Here is a 25829-nt window from a genome sequence, read left to right on the forward strand (position 1 = left end):
CAAATTAACAATATTCTTAACTTGGGTTCAGACCTGACTGGGACCCACCATATGGGGACTTATCAGGTATTACAATTCAACTGGGGACCCTCAACACACACCTAAGGTTTTGGTATTCTTCTGAGGAACATTTAACACAGTTAAGGTTTTGGTATTCTTCTGAGGAACATTTAACACACATCTTAGGTTAAGGTGTTCTTCTGAGGAACAGAAGGGGCTCCAGTATATTATAATCCATTAAATGTTGCGGATAGCGCCATTTATTGTCATTCTAAGCTAATAAGCTGTAATACCAGTTGAATAACTTGTGTGACATCAGGCTATCATTTTGGTTACTATTAGTTGAATTACACACTTATTGAAAAAAAAAAATGTCTGCACTCATTGCAACCTGAACATTACACAACCAACGTGGTGTTTACGCAGAAAAAAAACTTTATCTAAAGCTCACAACAACTTAATCCATGAGGCTGTAGCTACAGTAAGAGAACACTGTCATAATGCTTCATAACACAAACATCAGTACAATCTTTGGTACAGCCCAGATCATGTATAAGACCACCACACCAGACACTGACAACACCACCGGAATACACCGGACACAAGACCGGCCACGTCTCAACCGCCAGCTCATATTACACAACTGTGTCTTTTGAGGTTGCAGGTGGTTGTAGAGCATGTTCCAGGAAAACAACTGGTTGTAGCAGAAACAGCACAGACAAGAGGTACAAGTTTATCTGCAGTCCGTAATTTTGAATGCACTTGCATAACCACAGAAAACAACAGGTCAGAGCAACCTCATACAGGATGAAGAACTAACCAAAGTTACAGATATGATCATAAAATGGCTGGCCATCTAAGCTGGCACATACCTTTTTTTCTGGAGCATTTGATAATAAACCCCTCCGCCCCCCATGGCAAACTCCCAAAAATACAACCCCTGGCAAAAAGTATGGAATCACCGGCCTCGGAGGATGTTCATTCAGTTGTTTAATGTATAAAAAAAGCAGATCACAGACATGACACAAAAATAAAGTAATTTCAAATGGCAACTTTCTGGCTTTAAGAAACACTATAAGAAATCAAGAAAAATAATTGTGGCAGTCAGTAACAGTTACTTTTTTAGACCAAGCAGAGGGGAAAAAAATATGGACTCACTCAATTCTGAAGAATAAATTATGGAATCACCCTGAAAATTTTCATCCCCAAAACTAACACCTGCATCAAATCAGATCTGCTTGTTAGTCTGCATCTAAAAAGGAGTGATCACACCTTGGAGAGCTGTTGCACCAAGTGGACTGACATGAATCATGGCTCCAACACGAGAGATGTCAACTGAATCAAAGGAGAGGATTATCAAACTGTTAAAAGAGGGTAAATCATCATGCAATGTTGCAAAAGATGTTGGTTGTTCACAGTCAGCTGTGTCTAAACTCTGGACCAAATACAAACAACATGGGAAGGTTGTTAAAGGCAAACATACTGGTAGACCAAGGAAGACATCAAAGCGTGAGGTGTGGTCTCCTCCTGTTGCATAGTTGCCGTTTCTACCTCCATTTGCTTGATGGGGGTCTCCACCTAAGTATGGGGCAAGAAAAGAACAAACTCTCCTTTATAAGGATGACTTGGTCAGTAAAGAAAAAACTAATGAAAATATGTAAATGTATGCAATAGATAAAGCATACAATACAGAATCACTTAGTCACTTACAAACCTTTTGTCTCCATGGCCAATTGCTATCTCCATAGTTAAACGTAGGAGAGGAAATTACGTATATGTCTCTGTCCACAAAAAGACAGATGTGGTTTTTCCCCAACGATGATCTTTTTCATTTTGCAATTAGGATCAACATGGTTATCATTTACGAGCCTTCTGAAGGACCCATCTTCAGTGGCAGCATCGATGCTTCAAGAGACAAAAAGAATCATAGTGGCTTAGCCAAGCACATCATTGGTATCAGATCATGCACTGAATATTGCATCATATGCTTACCACCACATCTTGTCATGCCACATCAAGTCGTACATGAAGACAGAGCATTTTGGATTGTATACTCTCCTTCTCCTCTCCGACTCTGTGAAGTCAATCAGTTGACCACGGTACTCCACAACAAATTCCCCCTTTGTAAAAGGTGCCATTGCAAACACACCCCTGCCTGTTCACAAAATTAAGAGCTGGTTAAAACATGAATTGCCAACTTTACATTGTTCAGAGTAAAAAGAAATCTGAATTTTCGAATGGCACCAATGATTTGGTGTACAGTTGGGTCTGAAAGGTTGGTCACCCCTGTTCAAAAGCTGTATAAATGTGAATGAACAAAACAATGGAAAGTTGGAAAAATCTTAAAAAGACATCAAATTAAAGCTGAGACAGTCTAGTTTCCCACAAAGCACCACGTGAGACAGTGTGTGTCTGTGGCTGTAGAATGACTGACTGAGTGGGGGATAAGACCAATGCCAGTTCCCCACACGGCACGACCTGAGACAGTGTGTGTCTGTGGCTGTAGAATGACTGACTGAGTGGGGGATGTGATTTATGCCAGTTCCCCACACGAGACGACCTGAGACAGTGTGTGTCTGTGGCTGTAGAATGACTGACTGAGTGGGGGATGTGATTTATGCCAGTTCCCCACACGGCACGACCTGAGACAGTGTGTGTCTGTGGCTGTAGCATGACTGACTGGCGAGTTTTCACTGTGGCTCCAAAATGACAACACTGGCACGGTTTCTTTAAAGACGGGTGGGAGTTACAGATAGTTTGCTGGGATTCCGCGACCAGATCTCTGTTACTTTTAAAATATATGAGGTAAGGGTTACTTACCGGCTACTTTCATGCCCACCGAGCAGGCGAAGGTAAGATCCGTCATATTACTGGTCTGCGCTCCTTTAGCACAAGCTAAGCAGTGAGCTAGCGACGTGGCATAAAGTTACGGCGGCTAACGGCGGCTCCTCCGCAGCCGAGGCGCCTCCGTGCCGTTCTCCCACTTTCACACAAACTTTAAAAAATGCAGTAGTTAGCAGTAAGGTGGATAAACGCTGTGCCGCGCTGTGTCGGTGACCGTAAGGGGGCAACGGAGGCTAGCCAGCTTAGCCTAGCTAGGTGTGTTTTTGCTCCGCCGAGCAGCACGGCCTCCACTGGATGTCATTTGGCGAGCCTGGGGATTGGGCCGATGGTACGGCTCTAAGAGCCAGGGGCACCGCCTTTTCACACGCATCATCGACGTGCTTTGCTGAACTAGTCTGGACGTCGGCCAACGTTACGCTCCCTGTGTTTAATTTGCATCTTCATTATTTTACAGTTAAGCAGCAAGAGGCTAAACAGCTATCACTTGGAGCTAGCTAGCTTAAGTAGTAAAAAAAAAAATAGAAAAAGTAAATAAATAAAAATAATAATAAAAAAAATAAATAAAAAAAGAAGACCGGTCTGACCACGGACAGCCCCCCGACAACGAACAGAAAAAGGATAAACGAGGCAATAAACGGAGACGACTCGGCGACCCCTAATCAAATATGGCAGCAAGTAAGAAAAACATGAGGATCTGACACGGGAAAAAACAAATGAGGACAGCACGGATATAGACAACGACAAACAACCAGCCAAAAATCTCAATCTCTATTTATTTATAAAGCACTTTAAAATGAACCAACAACCAAAGCGCTGTACACAAGAACAGGAAAGTTAAAATAAATAAACCACAGTTAAAAGCAGAAACACTAAAAGAAGAAGAAGAGAAAAAAAAAAAACCTGTCAAGCTGCGTTAAAAGCCAAAGAGAAGAAATGTGTTTTAAGAGACGATTTAAAAGCAGAGAGAGAATCAGCCTGCCTAATGTGCAAAGGAAGATCATTCCACAATCTCGGGGCAACGATTGAAAAAGCTCGGTCACCTCTACGCTTCCTCTTTGACCTTGGGATAACCAACAGTGACAAATCAGCTGACCTGAGTGAGCATGAAGGGGCATATAAATGGAGCAGGTCAGACAGATATAGCGGGGCAAAGCCATGAAGACATTTAAAAACAAATAAAAGAATATTAAAATCAATTCTAAAACGAACTGGGAGCCAATGAAGTGAGGCCAAAACCGGTGTAATGTGCTTGCACATTCTAACTCCAGCCAAAAGTCGAGCAGCAGCATTTTGCACCATCTGTAGGCGAGTAAGCAGAGTCTGATTCAGCCCAATATAAAGTGCATTGCAATAGTCCAGGCGATTAGTGATAAAAGCATGGATTAAAATCTCAAAATGTCGTGAAAGAAATCGCTTCACCTTGGCCAGTTGTCTAAGTTGACAGAAACTAGACTTGACTACTGACCTAATCTGAGCATCAAATTTAAGATCACTGTCCAGCTTTACACCCAGGTTTATTGCTGTCTGTGTCAGATACTGACTCATGGGACCCAGATCAACATTGATTTTGGAAGTGTCACTAGGTCCAAACAGCAACACCTCAGTCTTTTTGTCATTCTGGTGTAGAACATTTATGGACAACCATGCCTTAATGTCACCAATGCACTCTAGGAGATGGTTCGCAGAGTATGCATTTTGCTGCTTCAGTGGCAGATAAATTTGACAGTCATCAGCATAAAAATGAAAAGAGATATCATGTCTCCTAAAAACTGATCCTATTGGGAGTAAATACAAAAAAGAGAAAAAAGAAGCGGACCAAGTATGGAGCCTTGAGGCACCCCACATGCAACGGGCGCTGCACAAGATTCAGTAGCTCCAATACGGACACAAAAACGTCTCTCTGATAGGTAGGATCTAAACCAGTCTAAAACAACACCCTTAATGCCCACCCGGTTTTCCAGGCAAGACAAGAGGATCTGATGGTCCACTGTATCGAAGGCCGCTGTTAGATCCAACAGGACCAAAACAACACAGTGACCAGAATCAGTAGCTATACAAATGTCATTAAAAACCCGCAGCAGTGCCGACTCAGTACTGTGACAGGATTTAAAACCAGACTGAAACAACTCCAGGGTGTCATGATTATTAAGAAAAGAACTCAACTGGCAGTATACATTTCTCCAAATTTTAGAGAGAAAAGGAAGTTTGGAAATTGGCCTATAATTGGACAATTCAGAAGAATCCAAGCCAGATTTCTTAATAAGTGGGGTCACCACTGCATTCTTGAAACTGGTAGGCACTATACCATTAACCAAACTCCCATTAATAATATTCAATACATACGGTGACAACATGGAAAAAGCCTCTTTAAGAAGACGAGGTGGCAAGGGGTCATTTGAAGAACCAGCAGGCTTCATATGACCAATAATATCTCTCAAAGACAGCAAACTGACAGACTAAAACTGGTCAAAAACAGCTGAGCATGTCACAGAGATAGAAGGGTCATAAGCAGGAGAACTAATGAGGGCCCTAATACCAGCAACCTTTTTTAAGAAAAAAAAACTCAAAATTCTCACACAATTCAGTGGAGCTCTCCAGACCATCCATTTGTGGTGCACTTAAAACAGAATTTACAATCTTAAAAAGAACACGAGGATTATGACAGTTCGAATCAATAACATCAGAAGAGTACTTGAATTTAGCAGCCTTCATAGTTTTCTGATAAAAACGCCAACAGTCACGCAGTAACTGGAAGGACAACTGAGATCTGTCCTTCTTCCACTTTCGCTCAGCTCTCCTACACTCACGCCTGACAGTGCGCATAACATCATTCATCCAAGGCTCAGATCAACGTTTGGAAGATCTGTTTCAATAAGATAAAAAAATGCCAAACTAATTACGGATCCTGAACTTGAAGACACGGATTTGGATTATGACAAGGCTGGACTTAGCCAGGATGAGATAGCCAATGACAGCATGGCAACAGAAACCACAGATGCAGACATTGAGGGAATAAGCAAGGAAGATATAGGAACAACAACCTCCCTCAATAGGAGAGACCTAAGGAACCACTATACCCTCGACTACAAAGCATTTAGTGAAGGCAAAAAGAAGAGAGAAGTACACAAGATGGGAGAAAAAAAGGGAGCAAAAAAGACAGGAAAAAATACAGACCAGCAGCAACACCTAGCCCAGGCTAATGTGGAAACACTGCTACACAAAGAAAGGAAACTCAGAGTGGGAAAATAGCTCAATCGACAAAGAACATCGACTCAAACAGCAAGAAGAAATGCTGCTACAGAGAGAAGAAAAGTGAGACAAAAGTGAGAGAGGAATGCGAAGAGCTTTTGGAGAAAAACTCCAGGACAAGCAGAAAAACTACAGGACAAGGATGACAGGGTAAAAAAAAGGGAAGAAAAAGTGGAAGAAAGAGAAGCAAAGGCAGAGGAGAAAGAAACAGAGCCAACACAGAAACAGGAGAAAGAAAGAATGCTAATCCAGTGGCAGAAAAAACTGCTGGAAAACGAAACAAGTAATAAAAAGCAACAGCCAAACCAAATGGAAATAGAGAAATTAAAGGAGGACTTGCACAACAAGAGAATGCAACACCAGGAGGACACAGATAAAATTGATAGACTAACAAAAGAAAACACCACCCTCAAAGATAAACAGAGAAAATGAGAGGACCATCCACCAGGTAGAAAAGACCTAAAAGAGAAGACACCCCTGGCAAAAATTATGGAATCACCTGCCTCGGAGGATGTTCATTCAGTTGTTTAATTTTGTAGAAAAAAAGCAGATCACAGACATGACATAAAACTAAAGTCATTTCAAATGGCAACTTTCTGGCTTTAAGAAACACTATAAGAAATCAGGAAAAAAATTGTGGCAGTCAGTAACGGTTACTTTTTTAGACCAAACAGAGGAAAAAAATATGGAATCACCCTGTAAATTTCCATCCCCCAAACTAACACCTGCATCAAATCAGATCTGCTCATTGACATTGACCCTATGCCATGACATTGACCGTATGTGTCTTTTTGCAAGGAATGTTTTCACAGTTTTTGCAGAGGGAAAAAAATATGGAATCACTCAATTCTGAGGAAAAAAATTATGGGATCATGAAAAACAAAAGAACACTCCAACACATCACTAGTATTTTGTTGCACCACCTCTGGCTTTTATAACAGCTTGCAGTCTCTGAGGCATGGACTTAATGAGTGACAAACAGTACTCTTCATCAATCTGGCTCCAACTTTCTCTGATTGCTGTTGCCAGATCAGCTTTGCAGGTTGGAGCCTTGTCATGGACCATTTTCTTCAACTTCCACCAAAGATTTTCAATTGGATTAAGATCCGGACTATTTGCAGGCCATGACATTGACCCTATGTCTCTTTTTGCAAGGAATGTTTCACAGTTTTTGCTCTATGGCAAGATGCATTATCATCTTGAAAAATGATTTCATCATCCCCAAACATCCTTTCAATTGATGGGGATAAGAAAAAGTCTCCAAAATATCAATGTAGACTTGTGCATTTATTGATGATGTAATGACAGCCATCTCCCAGTGCCTTTACCTGACATGCAGCCCCATATCATCAATGACTGTGGAAATTTACATGTTCTCTTCAGGCAGTCATCTTTATAAATCTCATTGGAACGGCACCAAACAAAAGTTCCAGCATCATCACCTTGCCCAATGCAGATTCGAGATTCATCACTGAATATGACTTTCATCCAGTCATCCACAGTCCATGATTGCTTTTCCTTAGCCCATTGTAACCTTGTTTTTCTCTGTTTAGGTGTTAATGATGGCTTTCGTTTAGCTTTTCTGTATGTAAATCCCATTTCCTTTAGGTGGTTTCTAGCAGTTCGGTCACAGACGTCGACTCCAGTTTCCTCCCATTCATTCCTCATTTGTTTTGTTGTGCATTTTCAATTTTTGAGACATATTGCTTTAAGTTTTCTGTCTTGACGCTTTGATGTCTTCCTTGGTCTACCAGTATGTTTGCCTTTAACAACCTTCCCATGTTTGTATTTGGTCCAGAGTTTAGACAGCTGACTGAACAACCAACATCTTTTGCAACATTGCGTGATGATTTACCCTCTTTTACAAGTTTGATAATCCTCTCCTTTGTTTCAATTGATATCTCTCGTGTTGGAGCCATGATTCATGTCAGCCCACTTGGTGCAACAGCTCTCCAAGGTGTGATCACTCCTTTTTAGATGCAGACTAACGAGCAGATCTGATTTGATGCAGGTGTTAGTTTTGGGGATGAAAATTTACAGGGTGATTCCATAATTTATTCCTCAGAATTGAGTGATTCCATATTTTTTTTCCCTCTGCTTGGTCTAAAAAAGTAACCGTTACTGACTGCCACAATGTTTTTTCCTGATTTCTTACAGTGTTTCTTAAAGCCAGAAAGTTGCCATTTGAAATGACTTTAGTTTTGTGTCATGTCTGTGATCTGCTTTTTTCTACAAAATTTAACAACTGAATGAACATCCTCCGAGGCCGGTGATTCCATAATTTTTGCCAGGGGTTGTAGAAGAATGCCAGCAAGTCAATAGCCAAGAGTGCCCGAAAGTAACAACTGAGGATATCTTTGAAGAAGATACAATCAAACTAAGAGAAACTGCAAAAGCTCTTACACGGATCGAGGAAAAGCTAAAATACTAATGTGCTGCTCCCCCCTCAAAATGGTAGGGTAGCCCCCAGCAGATCTGGGAACGCACACGAGATGAGATGACTGAGTGGGGGATGCGATTCATGCCAGTTCCCCACATGGCACGACCTGAGACAGTGTGTGTCTGTGTCTGTAGAGTGACTGACTGAGTGGGGGATGGGACTTATGCCAGTTCCACACACGGCACGACCTGAGACAGTGTGTGTCTGTAGAATGACTGACTGAGTGGGGGTTATGTCAAATTCAAGTATTTTTAATCATCCAGAATTATCTGACACAGAGAATGTGCACTACGAGTTTCTCTGCACTACTGCCTAGAACCCATGAACGGAAAATAAATGATTCTCAAAAGCCAGTGGCACTGGGAACATGACATGGGGAGAAGAAGAATAAAAGTGTTTTAATTCCCCTAACTTAGGGCTGTCTTTGAAAGGGCCTCTACAAATGTACAGTAATTCCAAAAAAAATCAAAGTAAGTCACTATACTTATATTATGCAGTCACTATAGTGTACAAATAATATACAGACAGGCATCAAATTACAAATCACTTTGTGTCACTGTGTGTGTGACCCACTTGATATTTAAGCTGGCAATTACCTTTAAAAATCTTGTGTTACAGGACAGACTTAAAAAGCACAATTAGCAGTGTGCAGTCAGTGTAGTATAGTCAGTGATCAAATTATTACTTGTAGCATGGTTGCCACAAGGCACCACCTGAAACTGTGTGTGTGTGTATAGCTGTAAAATCACTGACTAAGGGGGGGAAGGATTCATGCCAGTTCCCCACACGGCACGACCTGAGACGGTGTGTGTCTGTGGCTATAGAATGACTGACTGAGTGGGAGATGTGATTCATGCCAGTTCCCCACAGGGCACGACCTGAGACTGTGTTTGGCAGTATTATCACTGACCATCAATGCCACCGTCACCTGGTATTTTTCACAACTATGCTAGCTGTTTGATCACGAGTTAGTGCTAATCTATCACAAGCAGACATGTGTGGTACCAAGCACAATCAAGTATGTCTACAGAGGAACACTTGCCTTTGGTGGAGTTTATGTATTTTATATCCAACATGCCAGGCTGGTCTATGCCCTTGATGGCATGATGTTCTGCCATTCTTTTAGGGTTTGCTCTCCTCCTCTGCATTCTGTCTGTAGAGAAAAGATAGAAAGGGAAGTTCACAATTTGTCATTTTATGCTTCAGTTTGTCAAGACAGGGTAGATGGTTCCATCTGTAAGACCTTAGGGCTTGAGTAGTAATAATACACACGTCATGATCACATTTCACAACACTGACCCATAATCAAGCATCTCATGGGTTCAAAACTGTAGAGCTCCTTTTGCCATTAAATTATGTGTGATCATTTACAGAGTCAACACAAAAAGGAGTCAACATTTTTTATGAAATCAATGTCATTTTCCTGCCTTCTAGAGCATTTATTAATTGCACTACAAATACAAGGTCTGTCAATAAAGTATCATACCTTTTTATTTTTTTCAAAAACTATATGGATTTGAATCACGTGCGATTACATCAGCCAACCTTGAACCCTCGTGCGCATGCGTGAGTTTTTTTCAAGCATGTCGGTGATGTCATTCGCCTGTGGGCAGGCTTTGAGTGAGGAGTGGTCCACCCCTCTGGTCGCAATTCTTTTGTCTGAGAAGTTGCTGAGAGACTGGCGCTTTGCTTGATCAAAATTTGTTCAAGAACTGTGAGGGACATCGAAGTGGACATCGTTCGAGAAATTGAGCTGGTTTTCGGTGAAAATTTTAACGGCTGATGAGAGATTATGAACTGTTGCTGTCGCGTTAAGGACTCCCCACGGAGCGGGACGTCGCGAAGCGCCCTGAGCCGCTGCTGTCTGCCTGTTTCGAGCTGAAAACTTCCAAATTTAAGCCTCTGTTGACCCAGGACGTCGTGAGAGAACAGAGAAGTCTCAGGAGAGGTCGGGATCAGCAGTTTATCTGGACATTCCACTGTTAAAGGAGATTTTTTTAATGAAAAGACGTGCGGGCGGATTGGCGCGTCGGCACCCAGCCACCGCCGAGCGCCACCACAGGAAAAACACCTCCGTGTTGATAACCATTTGTAAAAACCAGGCGGCTTTTGATGGTGTTCAGTTGAGTGAGTATCTGAGAAATTGTTTAACAGCTGGCCATGTTCCAACTTGTCCTTAAGGCTTCCAACGGAGGTGTTATTCCTGTGCCGCCGCGCGCCGCCGGCTGCGTCCCGATGCGCGGACCCGACCACACTTTCATTACAAAATCTCCTTTAACAGTGGAATGTCCGGATAAACTGCTGATCCCGACCTCTCCTGAAAGTTCTCTGTTCTCTCACGACGTCCTGGGTCAACAGAGGCTTAATTTAGGAGTTTTTCAGCTCGAAACAGGCAGACAGCAGCGGCTCAGGGCGCATCGCGATGTCCCGCTCCGTGGGGAGTCCTTAAAGCGACAGCATCACGCCATAATCTCTCATCAGCCATTAACATTTTCACCGAAAACCAGTTGAATTTCTTGAATGGTGTCCACTTCGATGTGCCTCACAGTTTTTGAAAAAATTTTGATGAAGTAAAGCGCCAGTCTCTCAGCAACTTCTCAGACAAAGAGATTGCGACGGGAGGGGTGGACCACTCCTCACTCAAAGCCTGTCCACAGGCGAATGACGCAACTGACACGCGTGAAAAAACTCACGCATGCGCACGAGGGTTCAAGGTTGGCTGATGTAATCGCACGTGATTCAAATCCATATAGTTTTTGAAAAAAATAAGGTACGATACTTTGACAGACTTCGTATTTCAATAATTACATTATAGTGTACACATTTGCACTGTTAATGGATTATTTAAAAAAAATAGTGTAGTAAAATGTATTAATCACTACTGACCAATTGATGTCATTTACATATTAATTTTTCCACACTTGAAATAAAATAGTATAGTGACCAAGTATTTGGTCACATTTAACAGACAAACTCCTTTCTATTTCATAAATATGTATGAAAATGTGTAAATGCAGTGTGATTAATGTATGAGTAATCAATCAATTTTCTTTGTGATTAATCATGATTAAACAGACTTAACTCTGACAACCCTAGCTTTTATACAATGTCAAATGATTATTTGGTACCATTTCACTTGACAAGTGGTTTTTATCACATATAGGGAAACTTTGGCAGTGGCTTCTTTAAGGGCCTTTCACACTGAACGCTTTAGCACGACGCTTTAATGCCCCCTAGCGCATCAGGCCGATGCGTTCCAAAATGTTGTGACGTCAGACGCGTTGCTTCAGAACCGGCAAGGCACCACGTGAAACTGTGTGTGTGTGTGTATAGCTCTAAAATCACTGACTTACGGGCCTTTCACACTGAATACATCAGGCCAATCCGTCAACGTGTCGGAATCCGACCCACACGGAGAAGCCGGCCTTCAAGCATCATTCCTGGGCAGACCGAGGCAGGCAGCCGGGTGATGGAGCATACCCACTCAGTCCGAAATCTCCCACTTTTTGGATATATGCGAAGTCCCAGTTTGCCCAACGGAGGTTAGTTCTGCAGCTTTATCGAGGTGAGAATAATGTAAAAATAAAACGTGATGTTTACTGAACTGCTATGAATGTTTAATGATCGGCTAACATTAGCATAGCCTTTTAGCACAGTTGATCTGAGTGAACGCTTTAATTTCTAAATGGTTGTCTTTTTTAATTTTAACAAAAAAGCTACAGCTTTTTTCAGACACCACAAAAGCTCAACTTTAAATAACTTATTTTTTTGGACATATATATATATATATATATATATATAAATATATAAAAACTGTTTAATGTTTCTTTATATTTAAAAAAATATTTATTTGTCCCAATCAGGAACATTTGCTGTGCAGACAACCAAACTTCCATTGATGAGCTGAACACCACGAAGTCCAGTCGAAAACATCTCTGCTTTTCAGCAACACCACCAGAGTTCAAAGCTGCAGAAGAGACCTTCATCTGGTACCGAGAATCCAGCAGAACATCACCTACTTCTAAATTAAAGGCTCTTTAAAAAGCAACTATTTTATTATTTTTTAAAATTGGTTTCATTTTATATTTTAACAATAAATGAACGGATCATTAAAAATGTCCACGAAATCAAAGTCCAAAGACATTTGCACAGGTAGAAGCTCTCCACTTATTGCGCTCAAATTCATACGAGGGTAGGCTGAAAGGTTCTAAGGCTCACCATAAAGGAGTAATGCCAGTTCAGTGAAACTCGTCATGCATTAAGTTAAACTCTTCTGATGACTAACTGTGTTGTTTGTTTGCAGGTTATATACTACTTTATGGTTCACAGCTGAGTTTGAAAGTTCGTGGTAGCGGGTTGTAGCAAAAATGGACAAAATCTGGCATCGTGGTGCCATTTAGTACCTGCAGAAAAAGGGGTTAACGCCCAAGGATATTCATGCCGATATGGTTGCGACATGAGGGGATAATACTCCCTCCATATCTACAGTGCAGAAATGGGCAGCTGAATTTAACAGGGGTAGAGAGAGTCTTGAAGACGATCCAAGGTCTGGATGGCCTGTAACAGCCACAACCCAGTAAAACATTGACCTTGTTCATGAAATGATGATGGATGACAAGCGATTGACGATAGATCAGCTAGCAGATGCTGTGGGAATATCCCGTGAAAGATTTGAACACATTCTGCATGAAGAACTTGACATGTCAAAGGTTTCCGCTCAGTGGGTGCCACGTCTTCTGACGTGTGATCAAAAACACACCAGACTGGTCACGTCAAAGACGAACTTGGAACATTCTGAAGAGGATCCAGCTGATTACATGGAACGTTTTCTTACCCAGGATGAGTGTTAGGTTCACCTCTTTGAACCAGAGACAAAAAGACAATCAATGCAGTGTAAACACCCAGGGTCACCACCTCCAAAGAAAGCCAAGGTTGTTTCATCTGCTGGGAAGGTCATGGCCTCAGTTTTCTGGGATGCCAAGGGCATTATGTTCGTGAACTACCATAAAAAGGGACAAACCATCAACGGAGAGTACTATTCTAACCTACTGAGACAGTTACCCCAGGCTATAAAAAAAGAAACGTCCAGGAAAACTGAAGAAAGGAGTGCTGTTCCATCAAGACAATGCCCCAGCTCACACGTCAGTGGTGGTCATGGCTACTGTGCACGAATGTGGCTTCGAACTGGTAGATCACCCACCATACTCCCCTGACTTGGCACCCTCGGACTTCCATCTGTTTCCAAACCTGAAGAAGAACTTAGCGGGGAAGCAATAGAGTGATGATGAGGTGATAGCTGCCATTGAAGACTATTTCAACTCAAGATGAAAGCTTCTACGTCAAGGCAATTGAAGCACTGCAGCACCGCTGGAAAAAGTGTGTGGTGCTAAAAGGGGACTATGTTGAAAAATAGCTCTAAATTGGTTTAATTCCACAAATGCATCATAGTGAGCCTTAGAACTTTTCAGCCTACCCTCGTATTTTAGAAATGACTGTCCTGATAACAACATTAAAGGCAATTACATATTTTGACAAAATTACAAGTTGAAATGACCATTAAAAAAAATTCATCATGACATTTATGTCACAGAAACCCTACTTTACAATCACACTGCAGTCATTGTTAAATTATTTCCTGTTGCATTTAGAATAGAATAGAAAGAATAGAAAGCCTTTATTGTCATTATACACAGCAAACACAGTCTGCATAGTACAACGAGATTAGGCGGGCTGCTCCTTAAAAAGTGCACGCAGTGCAATACCAGACAATATAACATGAATAAACAACAACATCACATAAGGAAACACGTGAAGTCCTTTGCTGAAATGTAAAATTGTGTAACATGTGGACAGTGTAGCAATTGAGAGAGTGCAAAAGGAAATGTAAAACTGTATGACAACTATAGGCGATATAATAAACAATGGAACAACTGAACAATGTGCAAAAGTCCTGTGCTACAAATGAGATAGATATGGTGCGACTCAGTACCTAATATAGTCCGTTTTTAGTGCAGTAGTAGAAGTGTAGTAAAATGTATTAATCACTATTGACCAATTGATGTAATTTACATATTAATTTTTCCACACTTGAAATAAAATAGTATACTGACCAAGTATTTGGTCACATTTAACAGACAAACTCATTTGTATTTCATAAATCCGTGTGAAAATGTGTAAATGCAGTGTGATTAATGTATGAGTAATCAGTTAATTTTCTTTGTGATTAATCATGATTAAACAGACTTAACTCTGACAACCCTAGCTGTTATACAATGTCAAATGATTATTTGGTACCATTTCACTTGACAAGTGGTTTTATCACATTTAGGGAAACTTTGGAAGTGGCTTCTTTAAGGGCCTTTCACACTGAACGCTTTAGCACGATGCTTTAACGCCCCCTAGCGCATCAGGCCGATGCATTCCAACGCGTCGTGACGTCAGACGCGTTGCTTCGGAAGTGGCAAGGGGGCGGAGATTGCGGCTACGTCACACTCTGGCTGTTTCCACAATCTGAATAAAGTTCAGCGATCGCCATCTTGAATTTGGGTCGCCTGAACCACAAAAAAGCTTTAAAAAACAGCAGTAGAATGATTTTCCCATCACCCTGCTGGGAGAAGCTTTTTTTTCGCTACTTTTTGTCCGAGGGATGACTGAAGACTTGGTGGGATATCGATCGAACTGCTGCAGCGGGCCGACCCGCAAGTTGAAGCCGGCCTTCAAGCATCATTCCTGGGCAGAACGAGACAGGCAGCCGGGTGATGGAGCAAACCCACTCAGTCCGAAATCTCCCACTTTTTGGATATACGCAAAGTCCCAGTTTGCCCAATGGAGTTTAGTTCTGCAGCTTTATCGAGGTGAGAATAATGTAAAAATAAAACGTGACGTTTACTGAACTGCTATGAAGGTTTAATGATCGGCTAACATTAGCGTAGCCTTTTAGCACAGTTGATCTGAGTGAACACTTTAATTTCTAAATGGTTCAGTCTTTTTTGTTTTTACCAAATAAAGCTACAGCTTTTTTCAGACACCACAAAAGCTCAACTTTAAATAACTTATTTTTTGGGGTGTTTTTTTTTTCCATCGTTTTTTCCCCATATATATATATATATATATATATATATATATATATATATATATAAACTGTTTAGTGTTTAGTTATATTTAAAAAAATATTTTTATTTGTCCCAATCAGGAACATTAGCTGTGCAGACAACTAAACTTCCAATGATGAGTGTTCTAAATTTTTTTAACAGTAATCAGAAATTCTGAGGTAACAACAACAACAAAAAACATTTCCAATGATTTTTCTTCAGAAAACTGCTCCATAAACGAGCAGTCTGTGACAAGTATGTTTTGTAGAGATCAGTGGTTTCTGCCACTAGTCTTCCGTATTTTGGCCTGACGCGTCGTTCCTATTGGACAACGCAAAGGTACGTCACAGCTCAGAGCATCGAAAGCTGGATTGGATTGAACTTTGACTGCGTCAGCCTGCTGACAAGCGGCAATGCACGCTCCCGTCACATGCGTCGGTTTAGCTCGGCTTTTGACGCAACGCATCTGACGCATCTAAAATGCAACGCGTCTCATTGAAAATAATGCTTTTTAGACCGATTTTTGATGTATTTGATGCATCTGACGGATTCAGTGTGAAAGGCCCTTAAGGGGGGAAGGATTCATGCCAGTTCCCCACACGGCACGACCTGAGAGTGTGTTTCTGTGGCTGTAGAATGACTGAGTGGGGGATGGGATTAATGCCAGTTCCCCACACGGCACGACCTGAGAGTGTGTGTCTGCGGCTGTAGAATGACTGAGTGGGGGATGGGATTAATGCCAGTTCCCCACACGGCACGACCTGAGACGGTGTGTGTCTGTGGCTGTAGAATGACTGACTGAGTGGGGGATGGGATTAATGCCAGTTCCCCACACGGCACGACCTGAGACAGTGTGTGTCTGTGGCTGTAGAATGTGTGACTGAGTGGGGGATGCGATTAATGCCAGTTCCCCACACGGCACGACCTGAGAGTGTGTGTCTGCGGCTGTAGAATGACTGAGTGGGGGATGGGATTAATGCCAGTTCCCCACAGGGCACGACCTGAGACGGTGTGTGTCTGTGGCTGTAGAACGACTGACTGAGTGGGGGATGGGATTAATGCCAGTTCCCCACACGGCACGACCTGAGAGTGTGTGTCAGTGGCTGTAGAATGACTGACTGAGTGGGGGATGGGATTAATGCCAGTTCCCCACACGGCACGACCTGAGAGTGTGTGTCAGTGGCTGTAGAATGACTGACTGAGTGGGGGATGGGATTAATGGCAGTTCCCCACACGGCACGACCTGAGAGTGTGTGTCTGTGGCTGTAGAATGTGTGACTGAGTGGGGGATGCGATTAATGCCAGTTCCCCACACGGCACGACCTGAGAGTGTGTGTCTGTGGCTGTAGAATGACTGAGTGGGGGATGCGATTAATGCCAGTTCCCCACACGGCACGACCTGAGAGTGTGTGTCTGTGGCTGTAGAATGACTGAGTGGGGGATGGGATTAATGCCAGTTCCCCACACGGCACGACCTGAGACGGTGTGTGTCTGTGGCTGTAGAATGACTGACTGAGTGGGGGATGGGATTAATGCCAGTTCCCCACACGGCACGACCTGAGAGTGTGTGTCAGTGGCTGTAGAATGACTGACTGAGTGGGGGATGGGATTAATGCCAGTTCCCCACATGGCACGACCTGAGAGTGTGTGTCTGTGGCTGTAGAATGACTGAGTGGGGGATGGGATTTATGCCAGTTCCCCACAGGGCACGACCTGAGACAGTGTGTTTGGCACTATTATCACTGACCATCAATGCCACCGTCACCTAGGGTTGCCAACCGTCCCTTGAAAAACGGAATCGTCCCTTATTTGGAAATAAAAGTGTGCATTCCGTATTGACCTGAAACGGGACGCAGTTTGTCCCGTATTTCTGTGAGAATCAAAAAGTCTGTAAAATGTCAATGGAATTGACTGGCGCTTTATATGGAAACTTACGGTAAATTTGATCCCAGCCTCTCTCCTGCTTTTCACCAATGAGCTGACAGATACGAGTTGACAATACAGAATCACTCTTATCTCATTGGTCGAGGGACATCTGCTCGCAAGAAGATACCGACGTCATGAGCCGACGACGGTCGCTGGACGACAATAACAAATCAGCATGGTTGATATCGATACAGACACCGACACTGCAGATATGTCTACGGACAGTAATGTCTGTAACGTCGTTACTACTCCTCCTAAAAAAAACAAACAAAAAAGAATGCAAAAACACAGGGAGAATGAGAAAAGGAAAATGGCTGGGTGGAAAAGGTGCGCGACAACAGTATTGTTTACTTTTCAGACTTTATTTTTTGCACTTTTTATTACACTAAATGTGTAAATGTGCACTGTTACATTGTTTTGGATGATGCAAATTTTCAATTGTTTTTTTGTTAATTTATACAATTTTAAGTTAAGCAGTAGCACTACAGAGAGATTTATTTTTAAATATTTTTTTTAATTTTATGCTCTGAAGCAGGACAGAATGCTCATATTGAAATTGTGAGTGAAAATTTATTTTGCACTAAAAATAAATTGCTAAATAATAATTTGTTTTCCACGTGTTCATATCAGAACAAATGCATGTATGCATCTACTTAAATTCAGGGTCAAGTCAACAGTCAAATGGTTAAAAATCATTTCACACAGACGCTGGGAAGGGTGAAGGCAATGGTCGGTCGACCCTGGCGGTGAGGTGTCCCTTATTTATTTTTCAGAGAGTTGGCAACCCTACCGTCACCTGGTATTTTTCACAACTATGCTAGCTGTTTGATCACGAGTTAGTGCTAATCTATCACAAGCAGACATGTGTGGTACCAAGTACAATCAAGTATGTCTACAGAGGAACACTTGCCTTTGGTGGAGTTTATGTATTTTAAATCCAACATGCCAGTCTGGTCTATGCCCTTGATGGCATGATGTTCTGCCATTCTTTTTAGGGTTTGCTCTCCTCCTCTGCATTCTGTCTGTAGAGAAATGATAGAAAGGGAAGTTCACAACTTATCATTTTATGCTTCAGTTTGTCAAGACAGGGTAGATGGTTCCATCTGTAAGACCTTGCTTAGGGCTTGAGTTGTTGTGTGGGCCGCCAGAAGAGGAGGTACTGCTGGCCCACCACCAGAGGGCGCCCTGCCTGAAGTGCAGGCTTCAGGCACGAGAGGGCGCTGCCGCCATGGACACAGCCGGGGGTGACAGCTGTCGCTCATTACCTCTTGACAGCTGTCACCCATCTACTCAACATCATCTCACTCCATAAAGACCAGACGTCATCTCCACCTCGTTGCCGAGATATCATACTTCATAGGAGGTACTACTCTCAGCCTTTTTTTTGAGATTTATAAATCTGTGATTGTGAGTGTTTGCAGGAGAACCGGTCGTTTGTGAGGAGGCTGTGCAAGACGGCGCTCCTTTTCCTCTGAGACCACTGCAACGTGTTGAGTGAGAGGTGGAGGTGGCATTCCCACCGTTGTTGTTACTGGGTGTACACACACCCACACTTGACTGTCTTTGTTCTTCGCCAGCAGTACCAGATCCGACAGTCGGGGACGGTGATCACCTGGGAATTCGGGACTTGGCGGCTCCAGTATTCACCAGGTTCTGGGGCGGCGGAAATCGTGTGGTTCTGGCTCTTCTCAGGATAGATGTCTTCTATCCTCGAGCCTGCCCACACGTCACCTCTGTGTATTGACTGTTATGATATTCTGTGATTGTCTGTATGTTCGTTGTGCACATTCACAACATTAAATTGTTATATTTTGGCTCATCTATTGACCGTTCATTTGCGCCCCCTGTTGTGGGTCCGTGTCACTACACTTTCCCAACATGAGTAGTAATAATACACACACGTCATGATCACATTTCACAACACTGACCCAAAATCAAGCATCTCATGGGTTCAAAACTGTAGCGCTCCTTTTGCCATTAAATTATGTGTGATCATTTACAGAGTCAACACAAAAAGGAGTGAACATTTATGAAATCAATGCCATTTTCCTGCCTTCTAGAGCATTTATTAATTGCACTACAAATATGTCAATAATTACATTATAGTGTACACATTTGCACTGTTAATGGATTATTTAAAAAAAATAGTGTAGTAAAATGTATTAATCACTATTGACCAATTGATGTAATTTACATATTACTTTTTCTACACTTGAAATAAAATAGTATACTGACCAAGTATTTGGTCACATTTAACAGACAAACTCATTTCTATTTCATAAATCTGTGTGAAAATGCGTAAATGCAGTGCGATTAATGTATGAGTAATCAATCAATTTTCTTTGTGATTAATCATGATTAAACAGACTTAACTCTGACAACCCTAGCTGTTATACAATGTCAAATGATTATTTGGTACCATTTCACTTGACAAGGGGTTTTATCACATTTAGGGAAACTTTGGAAGTGGCTTCTTTAAGGGCCTTTCACACTGAACGCTTTAGCGCGATGTTTTAACGCCCCCTAGCGCATCAGGCCGATGCGTTCCAACACGTCATGACGTCAGACGCGTTGCTTCGGAAGCGGCAAGGGGGCGGAGATTGTGGCTACGTCACACTCTGGCTCAGCGATCGCCATCTTGAATTTGCGTCGCCTGAACCACAAAAAAGCTTTAAAAAACAGCAGTCGAACAATTCTCCCATCACCCTGCTGGGAGAAGCTTTTTTTTCAGCTACTTTCGGAGTGACGCCGACCAAGGGATGACTGACGACTTGGTGGGATATCGATTGAACCGCGACAGCGGGCCGACCCGCACGAAGAAGCCAGCCTTCAGGCATCATTCCTGGGCAGACCGAAGCAGGCAGTCGGGGTGATGGAGCAAGCCCACTCAGTCCGAAATCTCCCACTTTTTGGATATATGCTCAGTCCCAGTTTGCCAAACGGAGGTTAGTTCTGCAGCTTTATTGAGGTGAGGATAAAATAAAAGTAAAACATGACGTTTCTGCATAGCTGTGAAGGGTTAATGATCGGCTAACGTTAGCTTAGCTTTTTAGCACAGTTGATCTGAGTGAACGCTTTAATTTGTAGATGGTTCAGTCTATTATTTTTAACAACTAAAGCTACAGCTTTTTTCCAGACACCACAAAAGCTCAACTTTAAACTTATTTTTTCAGGCGTTTTTTTTTTTGGCCATTTTTTTCCTTCATATTATATATATATATATATATATATATATATATATATATATAGTGTTTCTTTATATTTAAAAAAAAATTTATTTGTCACAATCAGGAACATTTGCTGTGCAGACAACCAAACTTCCATTGATGAGCTGAACACCACGAAGTCCAGTCGAAAGAAAACATCTCTGCTCTTCAAAATAGGACAAGTGTCTTCAACAACACCACCAGAGGTCAAAGCTGCAGAAGAGACCTTCATCTGGTCCCGAGAATCCAGCAGAACATCACCTGCTTCTAAATAAAAGGCTCTTTAAACAGCAACCATTTTATTATTTTTAAAAAGCTGTTACATTTTAATTTTAACAATAAATGAACGGATCATTAAAAATGTCCACGAATCAAAGTCCAAAGACATTTGCACAAGTAGAAACTCTCCACTTATTGTGCTCAAATTCATATTTTAGAAATGACTGTCCTGATAACAACATTAAAGGCAATTACATATTTTGATGAAATTACAAGTTTAAATGACTATTTAAAAAAATTTATCATGAGGTTTATGTCACAGAAATCCTACTTTACAATCACACTGCAGTCATTGTTAAATTATTTCCTGTTGCATTTATAATACACATTTGTATTTATTTTCTGTCTTTTTCTGGTTGAAATGAGATAAATAATCTACCAGACTTTAAAAAATGTACAAGTTTCCATGTTATTTTATTTGTCTAAAAATAAATGTTCAAGGTTCCTTATGTTAAACAAGAAATCTAATCTGAAATAACAGGTGGTTTTAATTTACAGATGAAAGGTTTCTAAAGAACCATTTGTTGATTTACTTAGCTATTTTAATTACAAGTGTTCTAAACTTCTTTTTTTTTACAGTAATCAGAAATTTTGAGGTAACAACAACAACAAAAAACATTTCCAATGATTTTTCTTTCGAAAACTGCTCTATAATGAGCAGTCCTGTGACACGTTAATGTTTTGTACATATCAGTGGTTTCTACACCGATCCATTTTGTTGAGATCAGTGGCAGAAACCACTGAAAATGGATTGGTCCAATCCATTTTGTAGAGATCAGTGGTTTCTGCCACTCATCTGTGTTTTGGCCCGACGCGTCGTTCTAAGAACGCATATGTCACTCAGAGTGTCGAAAGTTGGATTGGATTGAACCGCATCAGCCTGCCGACAAGCGGCAATGCGCGCTCCTGTCAGAAGCGCCATTGTAGCTCGGCTTTTGACGCGTCTAGTTTGAAAGGCCCTTTAATGCAGTGTTGCCAGATGTACGATAATTATTGTATTTGTACGATAGTTTTGCCCTCTGTACGATCAATAATGGGGAAAAAAGCCAAAATGTACGATAATTTCAGCTGGTTGCCCAAACACGCATCTCTCTCTGACACCCAAGAATCATTTTGCAGGCGTTGCACTCAGGCGGCATCAAAGACACACCACACACAGGGCTGCTGCTAGCTTTGGCCGGCCCGGGACAAAGTCATTTGAAAGACCACCCCCTCTCCATACAAAGTAACGAGTTCCCAATTCTCGGCCCTGCCCCTCCCTCCCTGGGCCAGAGACAACTGACCTGTAATGTAGACTTTTGGCTGCACATGCGCACATATGTAGGTTAGCCCACCCCGTCACCATTGGAAATTAAAAAAAAAAAACGCTAAAATAGCTACGTTGTATGCATTTTGTTTGTGTACAATAATTTCTCCCAAAATACTATAATTTTGAAGTTTTGGTACGATAGTTGCATATTTCCAATCTGGCAACACTGCTTTAATGTGAAGCTACATAGCCGCTCACTACACTCTTCCAACGCACTCTGCCCTTCTCTCCTAAAATTGCATGTCTCATTTCACGTTTGTGAGATCATTAACATTAACATCAACATTAAATCTCTTGTTTTAAAACTCAAACACGGCGCACCAATACAGAGTACAAGTTAGCTAGCGGCTGTAGCCATTTAGCTTCGTATTAGCGCTATGATCCTAACTCTCCTCTGTACAAACAACAGCACAAACACTGTGAACATGTCTAATGCCCAGCGCAAAAACTTTCACTTGACCTGTCCCTGCGGTGGTGTCTCCTCCCAGGGTCAGAGCTGTCCGAGAGATCTCACCCCGCACCTGCTCCATCACTGCTCCTCTCATCCCGGCCCGCACACAGCTCGTCTGTGGTGTAACTAGGTCATGGGCACGGAGTGCTATGGAGGCTCGCTCGCACAAATTATTGGTTCCGCCACAATTTATTTAGGATTAACGTTACATTAATAAATAAAATAATGGTTAAGCAATTAAATGAATAGCTGACTAGGTCATGGGCACGGAGTGCTATGAAGGCTCACTCGCACAAATTATTGGTACAATTTATTTTGGATTAACGTTACATTAATAAATTAATTAAATGTAAATTAAAGTAATTAAATTAATGGTTGACTAAACTTATTTTTTGGTTACCAACTGAATCTGCCATCTTCCATCAAATGTCCAGCTGACTGAGAAAATATGACAGATGATAAACTAGCTTCTTGCTCAGATAACATCGAACATTTAGTTAGTTAAGCTAACGTTAGCACACTGCATTTCATATGTTAGCTTGCCTAGCTAACGTTCGTAATGGTAATAATAAAATTAATTGCAGAGAAATCTACACTTTTTTAAAACTCTGAAAGTCGTACGTCAGAATCACTTGTTCCTCTTTCAAAATATGAATCTAGTAAGAATTGTAGCTACATACCTTTATATTAGCTTACCTTGATTGTCTTGAATCGATTCTTCTCATCACCAGCTAACATGGAAATTAGCATCATCTCACGTGACAGTGAACTCGGCGTTTGATTGGTGGGAGGAGTGAAGCGTGTGTGAAGAGTGCTTAAAAAAAAGTCTACTTGCAGTACCCTTTTCAGTCTGTAGGTGGGCAGCCCCACACACACTTAAACACAAAGCTCTAGGTTTTTGTGAAAAGTGGGAATTTTTTTTTTTTTTTCATCAAATTTTTGCACCAGGTATATCAGCATCCTCTCCTCCATCCATTTCAATGAATTCCCTAGTGGGGTCCCGGTTTTTGTTCCCCACAAAAAATTTGTTCCCCATACTGTGAGTGTGCTGTCAGGTTTTGTTCCCCAAAAGGTATTAAACACACACACACACACACACACACACACACACACACACACACACACACACACACACACACACACACACACACACACACACACACACACCAATCAGCTATAACATTGTGACCACTGACAGGTGAACCAAAAAATACTATCTCATTACAGTGGCACCAATCAGTGGGTGGATTATATTAGGTAGCAAGTTGACGTGTTGGAAGCAGGAAAAATGTGGCTGTATAAACATTTGAGTGACTTTGGCAAGGGTTCATTTTTGATTGCTTGACTCTTCAGCCACAGCATCTCCAAGACAACAGCTCTCATTGGATGTTCCCAGTCTGTAGTGATCAATACCAACAAAAGTGGTCAACAAAAGGAAAGTTGGTGTACTGGTGAAGGGGGATCATGGGCAGCCAAGGGTCACTGATGTGCATGGGGATTGAAAGCTGACCAGTGTAGTCCGATCCAACAGAAATATCTGCTGCTAATGCCTTAAACCCCCGTTACACAAGGATGGCGTCCATTCTGTGGTCTTGTGAGGTCATGAAATCATGTCAAATGGCGTATGTTGCCAAAGTGTTGCACAGCTGCCACCGGGACCTTACAAGACCCACTCTGTATCCACTCGTAAGCAGCCATGGTCGCAATGGTCACTGTGAAGTATGAAGCTGCACCTGACTTCTGCAGAAAAGTCACAAATACCACACAGACCACCCCATAGCCGGCCATCGAGCATGCAATGACCACAGCATTTTCACCTCTGTGACAGCAGATCATCCACTGTATCATGACGGGAGTCATGTTTGGACGGGAACTCTGCAAAAAAACCATGTGCCTGACAGCACCTGCATGAAAACACCTCATGTGGAACGTTTTAATATATAAGTAGGTACATTAAGGACATTGTGGACTCACAATAGTTTTGTCTCCAGTCCAGTTGGAGGAGGACAAAGTAAGAACAGGACAATGGTAAAGTGACTTTTTTCCAGTCCCTGCAATGGTTTTTTAAAAAAATCTGCATATATTTTTCATTGCTCAGTTGTTTTTCAGCCATAAAAAGTCCAGTGAATGGAGTTAGCTGTCCGGTGATGTCATTGTTCTGCAGAAAAATGACATCACAGTGCACATGCACACAAGATAAATCCAAACTGATGAGCGTGAAAAATTAACCATTTAATATTTAGCTCATTTTTTCTGCCATCGCTCTCTCTCTCTCTCTCTCTCTCTCCTCTCTCTCTCTCTCTCTCTCTCTCTCAGTGTGCACGAACAGTGAGGAAATATGACGGCAAGCTGCTCAAAATTCAGCATATATGGCAGCACGGTGGGTTAGTGGTTAGCACTGTTGCCTTACAGCAAGAAGGTCATGGGATCTATTCCCAACTATGGCCTTTTTGTGTGGAGTTTGCATGTTCTCCCCGTGTTTGCATGGGTTCCTTCAGGGTGCTCCGGTTTCCTCCCACAACCAAACACATGCCGGTTAGGTGAAATGGAAACTTTAGAATTGTCCAGGTCTCCCTTGTAAGAGAGGTCTCGATCTCAATGGGACTAACCTGGTTAAATAAAGGTTAAATTAAATTAAGAAATGTAAAAAAAAGTGGCAGATTTCCATAGAAATGTGAAATCATCTGTAGCACACATCCTTAGTGTCTCTCTGGAGAGGCACTAAGGATGCACAAGGGCTGCTGAAGCAGTTACACAGAAAGATGTTTTCACATCCCCTCTGTGGATTGGGTGTGTTTTAAGCTGCACAACAGATGCAGAACTGCCGCCGACCTGTGTAAAGGCAGCTTTAGTGCCAGATACCACAGCAATAATAGTTCAGTGAAGTGGATACTTCTCTAGGTCAGCGCTGTTTTATTGGTAAAAAAAAAAAAGGGGGAGCTATACAATATAAGGCAGGTGGTCACAATATTATGGCTGAATGGTGTAACGCTTCATAGTTTTCTTGGCTTCCCTCACTCGTCTTTATCTTGCA

The 25829-nt window shown here is 41.9% G+C and overlaps 1 protein-coding gene across 7 annotated transcripts; it reads right to left on the bottom strand.

Moving 5' to 3' along the window:
- Positions 1 to 1278: 1278 nt before the first annotated feature.
- Positions 1279 to 23538, bottom strand: LOC117515078 (N-lysine methyltransferase KMT5A-A-like). Of its 7 annotated transcripts, XR_004562035.1 has the most exons (7): positions 22805 to 22891; positions 18461 to 18568; positions 9576 to 9686; positions 1993 to 2155; positions 1715 to 1905; positions 1484 to 1578; positions 1279 to 1335 (listed from the first exon to the last, which is right to left on the bottom strand). XR_004562035.1 is itself a non-coding variant. In XM_034175596.1 (6 exons), the coding sequence occupies exons 1-5, from the start codon at positions 23531 to 23533 to the stop codon at positions 1749 to 1751; spliced, it is 585 nt and encodes a 194-aa protein (XP_034031487.1). In that variant the 5' UTR covers positions 23534 to 23538; the 3' UTR covers positions 1391 to 1578; positions 1715 to 1748. The 7 variants fall into 7 exon arrangements, 5 of the variants coding, with proteins under 5 accessions (XP_034031487.1, XP_034031490.1, XP_034031486.1 ...); XR_004562036.1 differs by lacking the exon at positions 1715 to 1905; XM_034175596.1 differs by lacking the exons at positions 1279 to 1335; positions 22805 to 22891 and adding an exon at positions 23492 to 23538 and having other exon boundaries at positions 1391 to 1578; positions 18461 to 18572.
- Between the last annotated feature and the right edge of the window lie 2291 nt (positions 23539 to 25829).

The sequence above is a fragment of the Thalassophryne amazonica genome, chromosome 8 (genome assembly GCF_902500255.1).
Source record: "Thalassophryne amazonica chromosome 8, fThaAma1.1, whole genome shotgun sequence".
NCBI lineage: Eukaryota > Metazoa > Chordata > Actinopteri > Batrachoidiformes > Batrachoididae > Thalassophryne > Thalassophryne amazonica.

Bases quoted from the DNA above. Each gene is read 5' to 3' on its own strand.
- LOC117515078 (XM_034175595.1), bottom strand. From the start codon at position 22,889: ATGAGAGGAGCAGTGATGGAGCAGGTGCGGGGTGAGATCTCTCGGACA. The intron at 9,687-18,460 runs GCAAGTGTTCCT...TTTTCTCTACAG, and splicing joins ATACATAAACTCCACCAAAG to ACAGAATGCAGAGGAGGAGA. The intron at 2,156-9,575 runs GCAAGTGTTCCT...TTTTGTGAACAG, and splicing joins ATACATAAACTCCACCAAAG to GCAGGGGTGTGTTTGCAATG.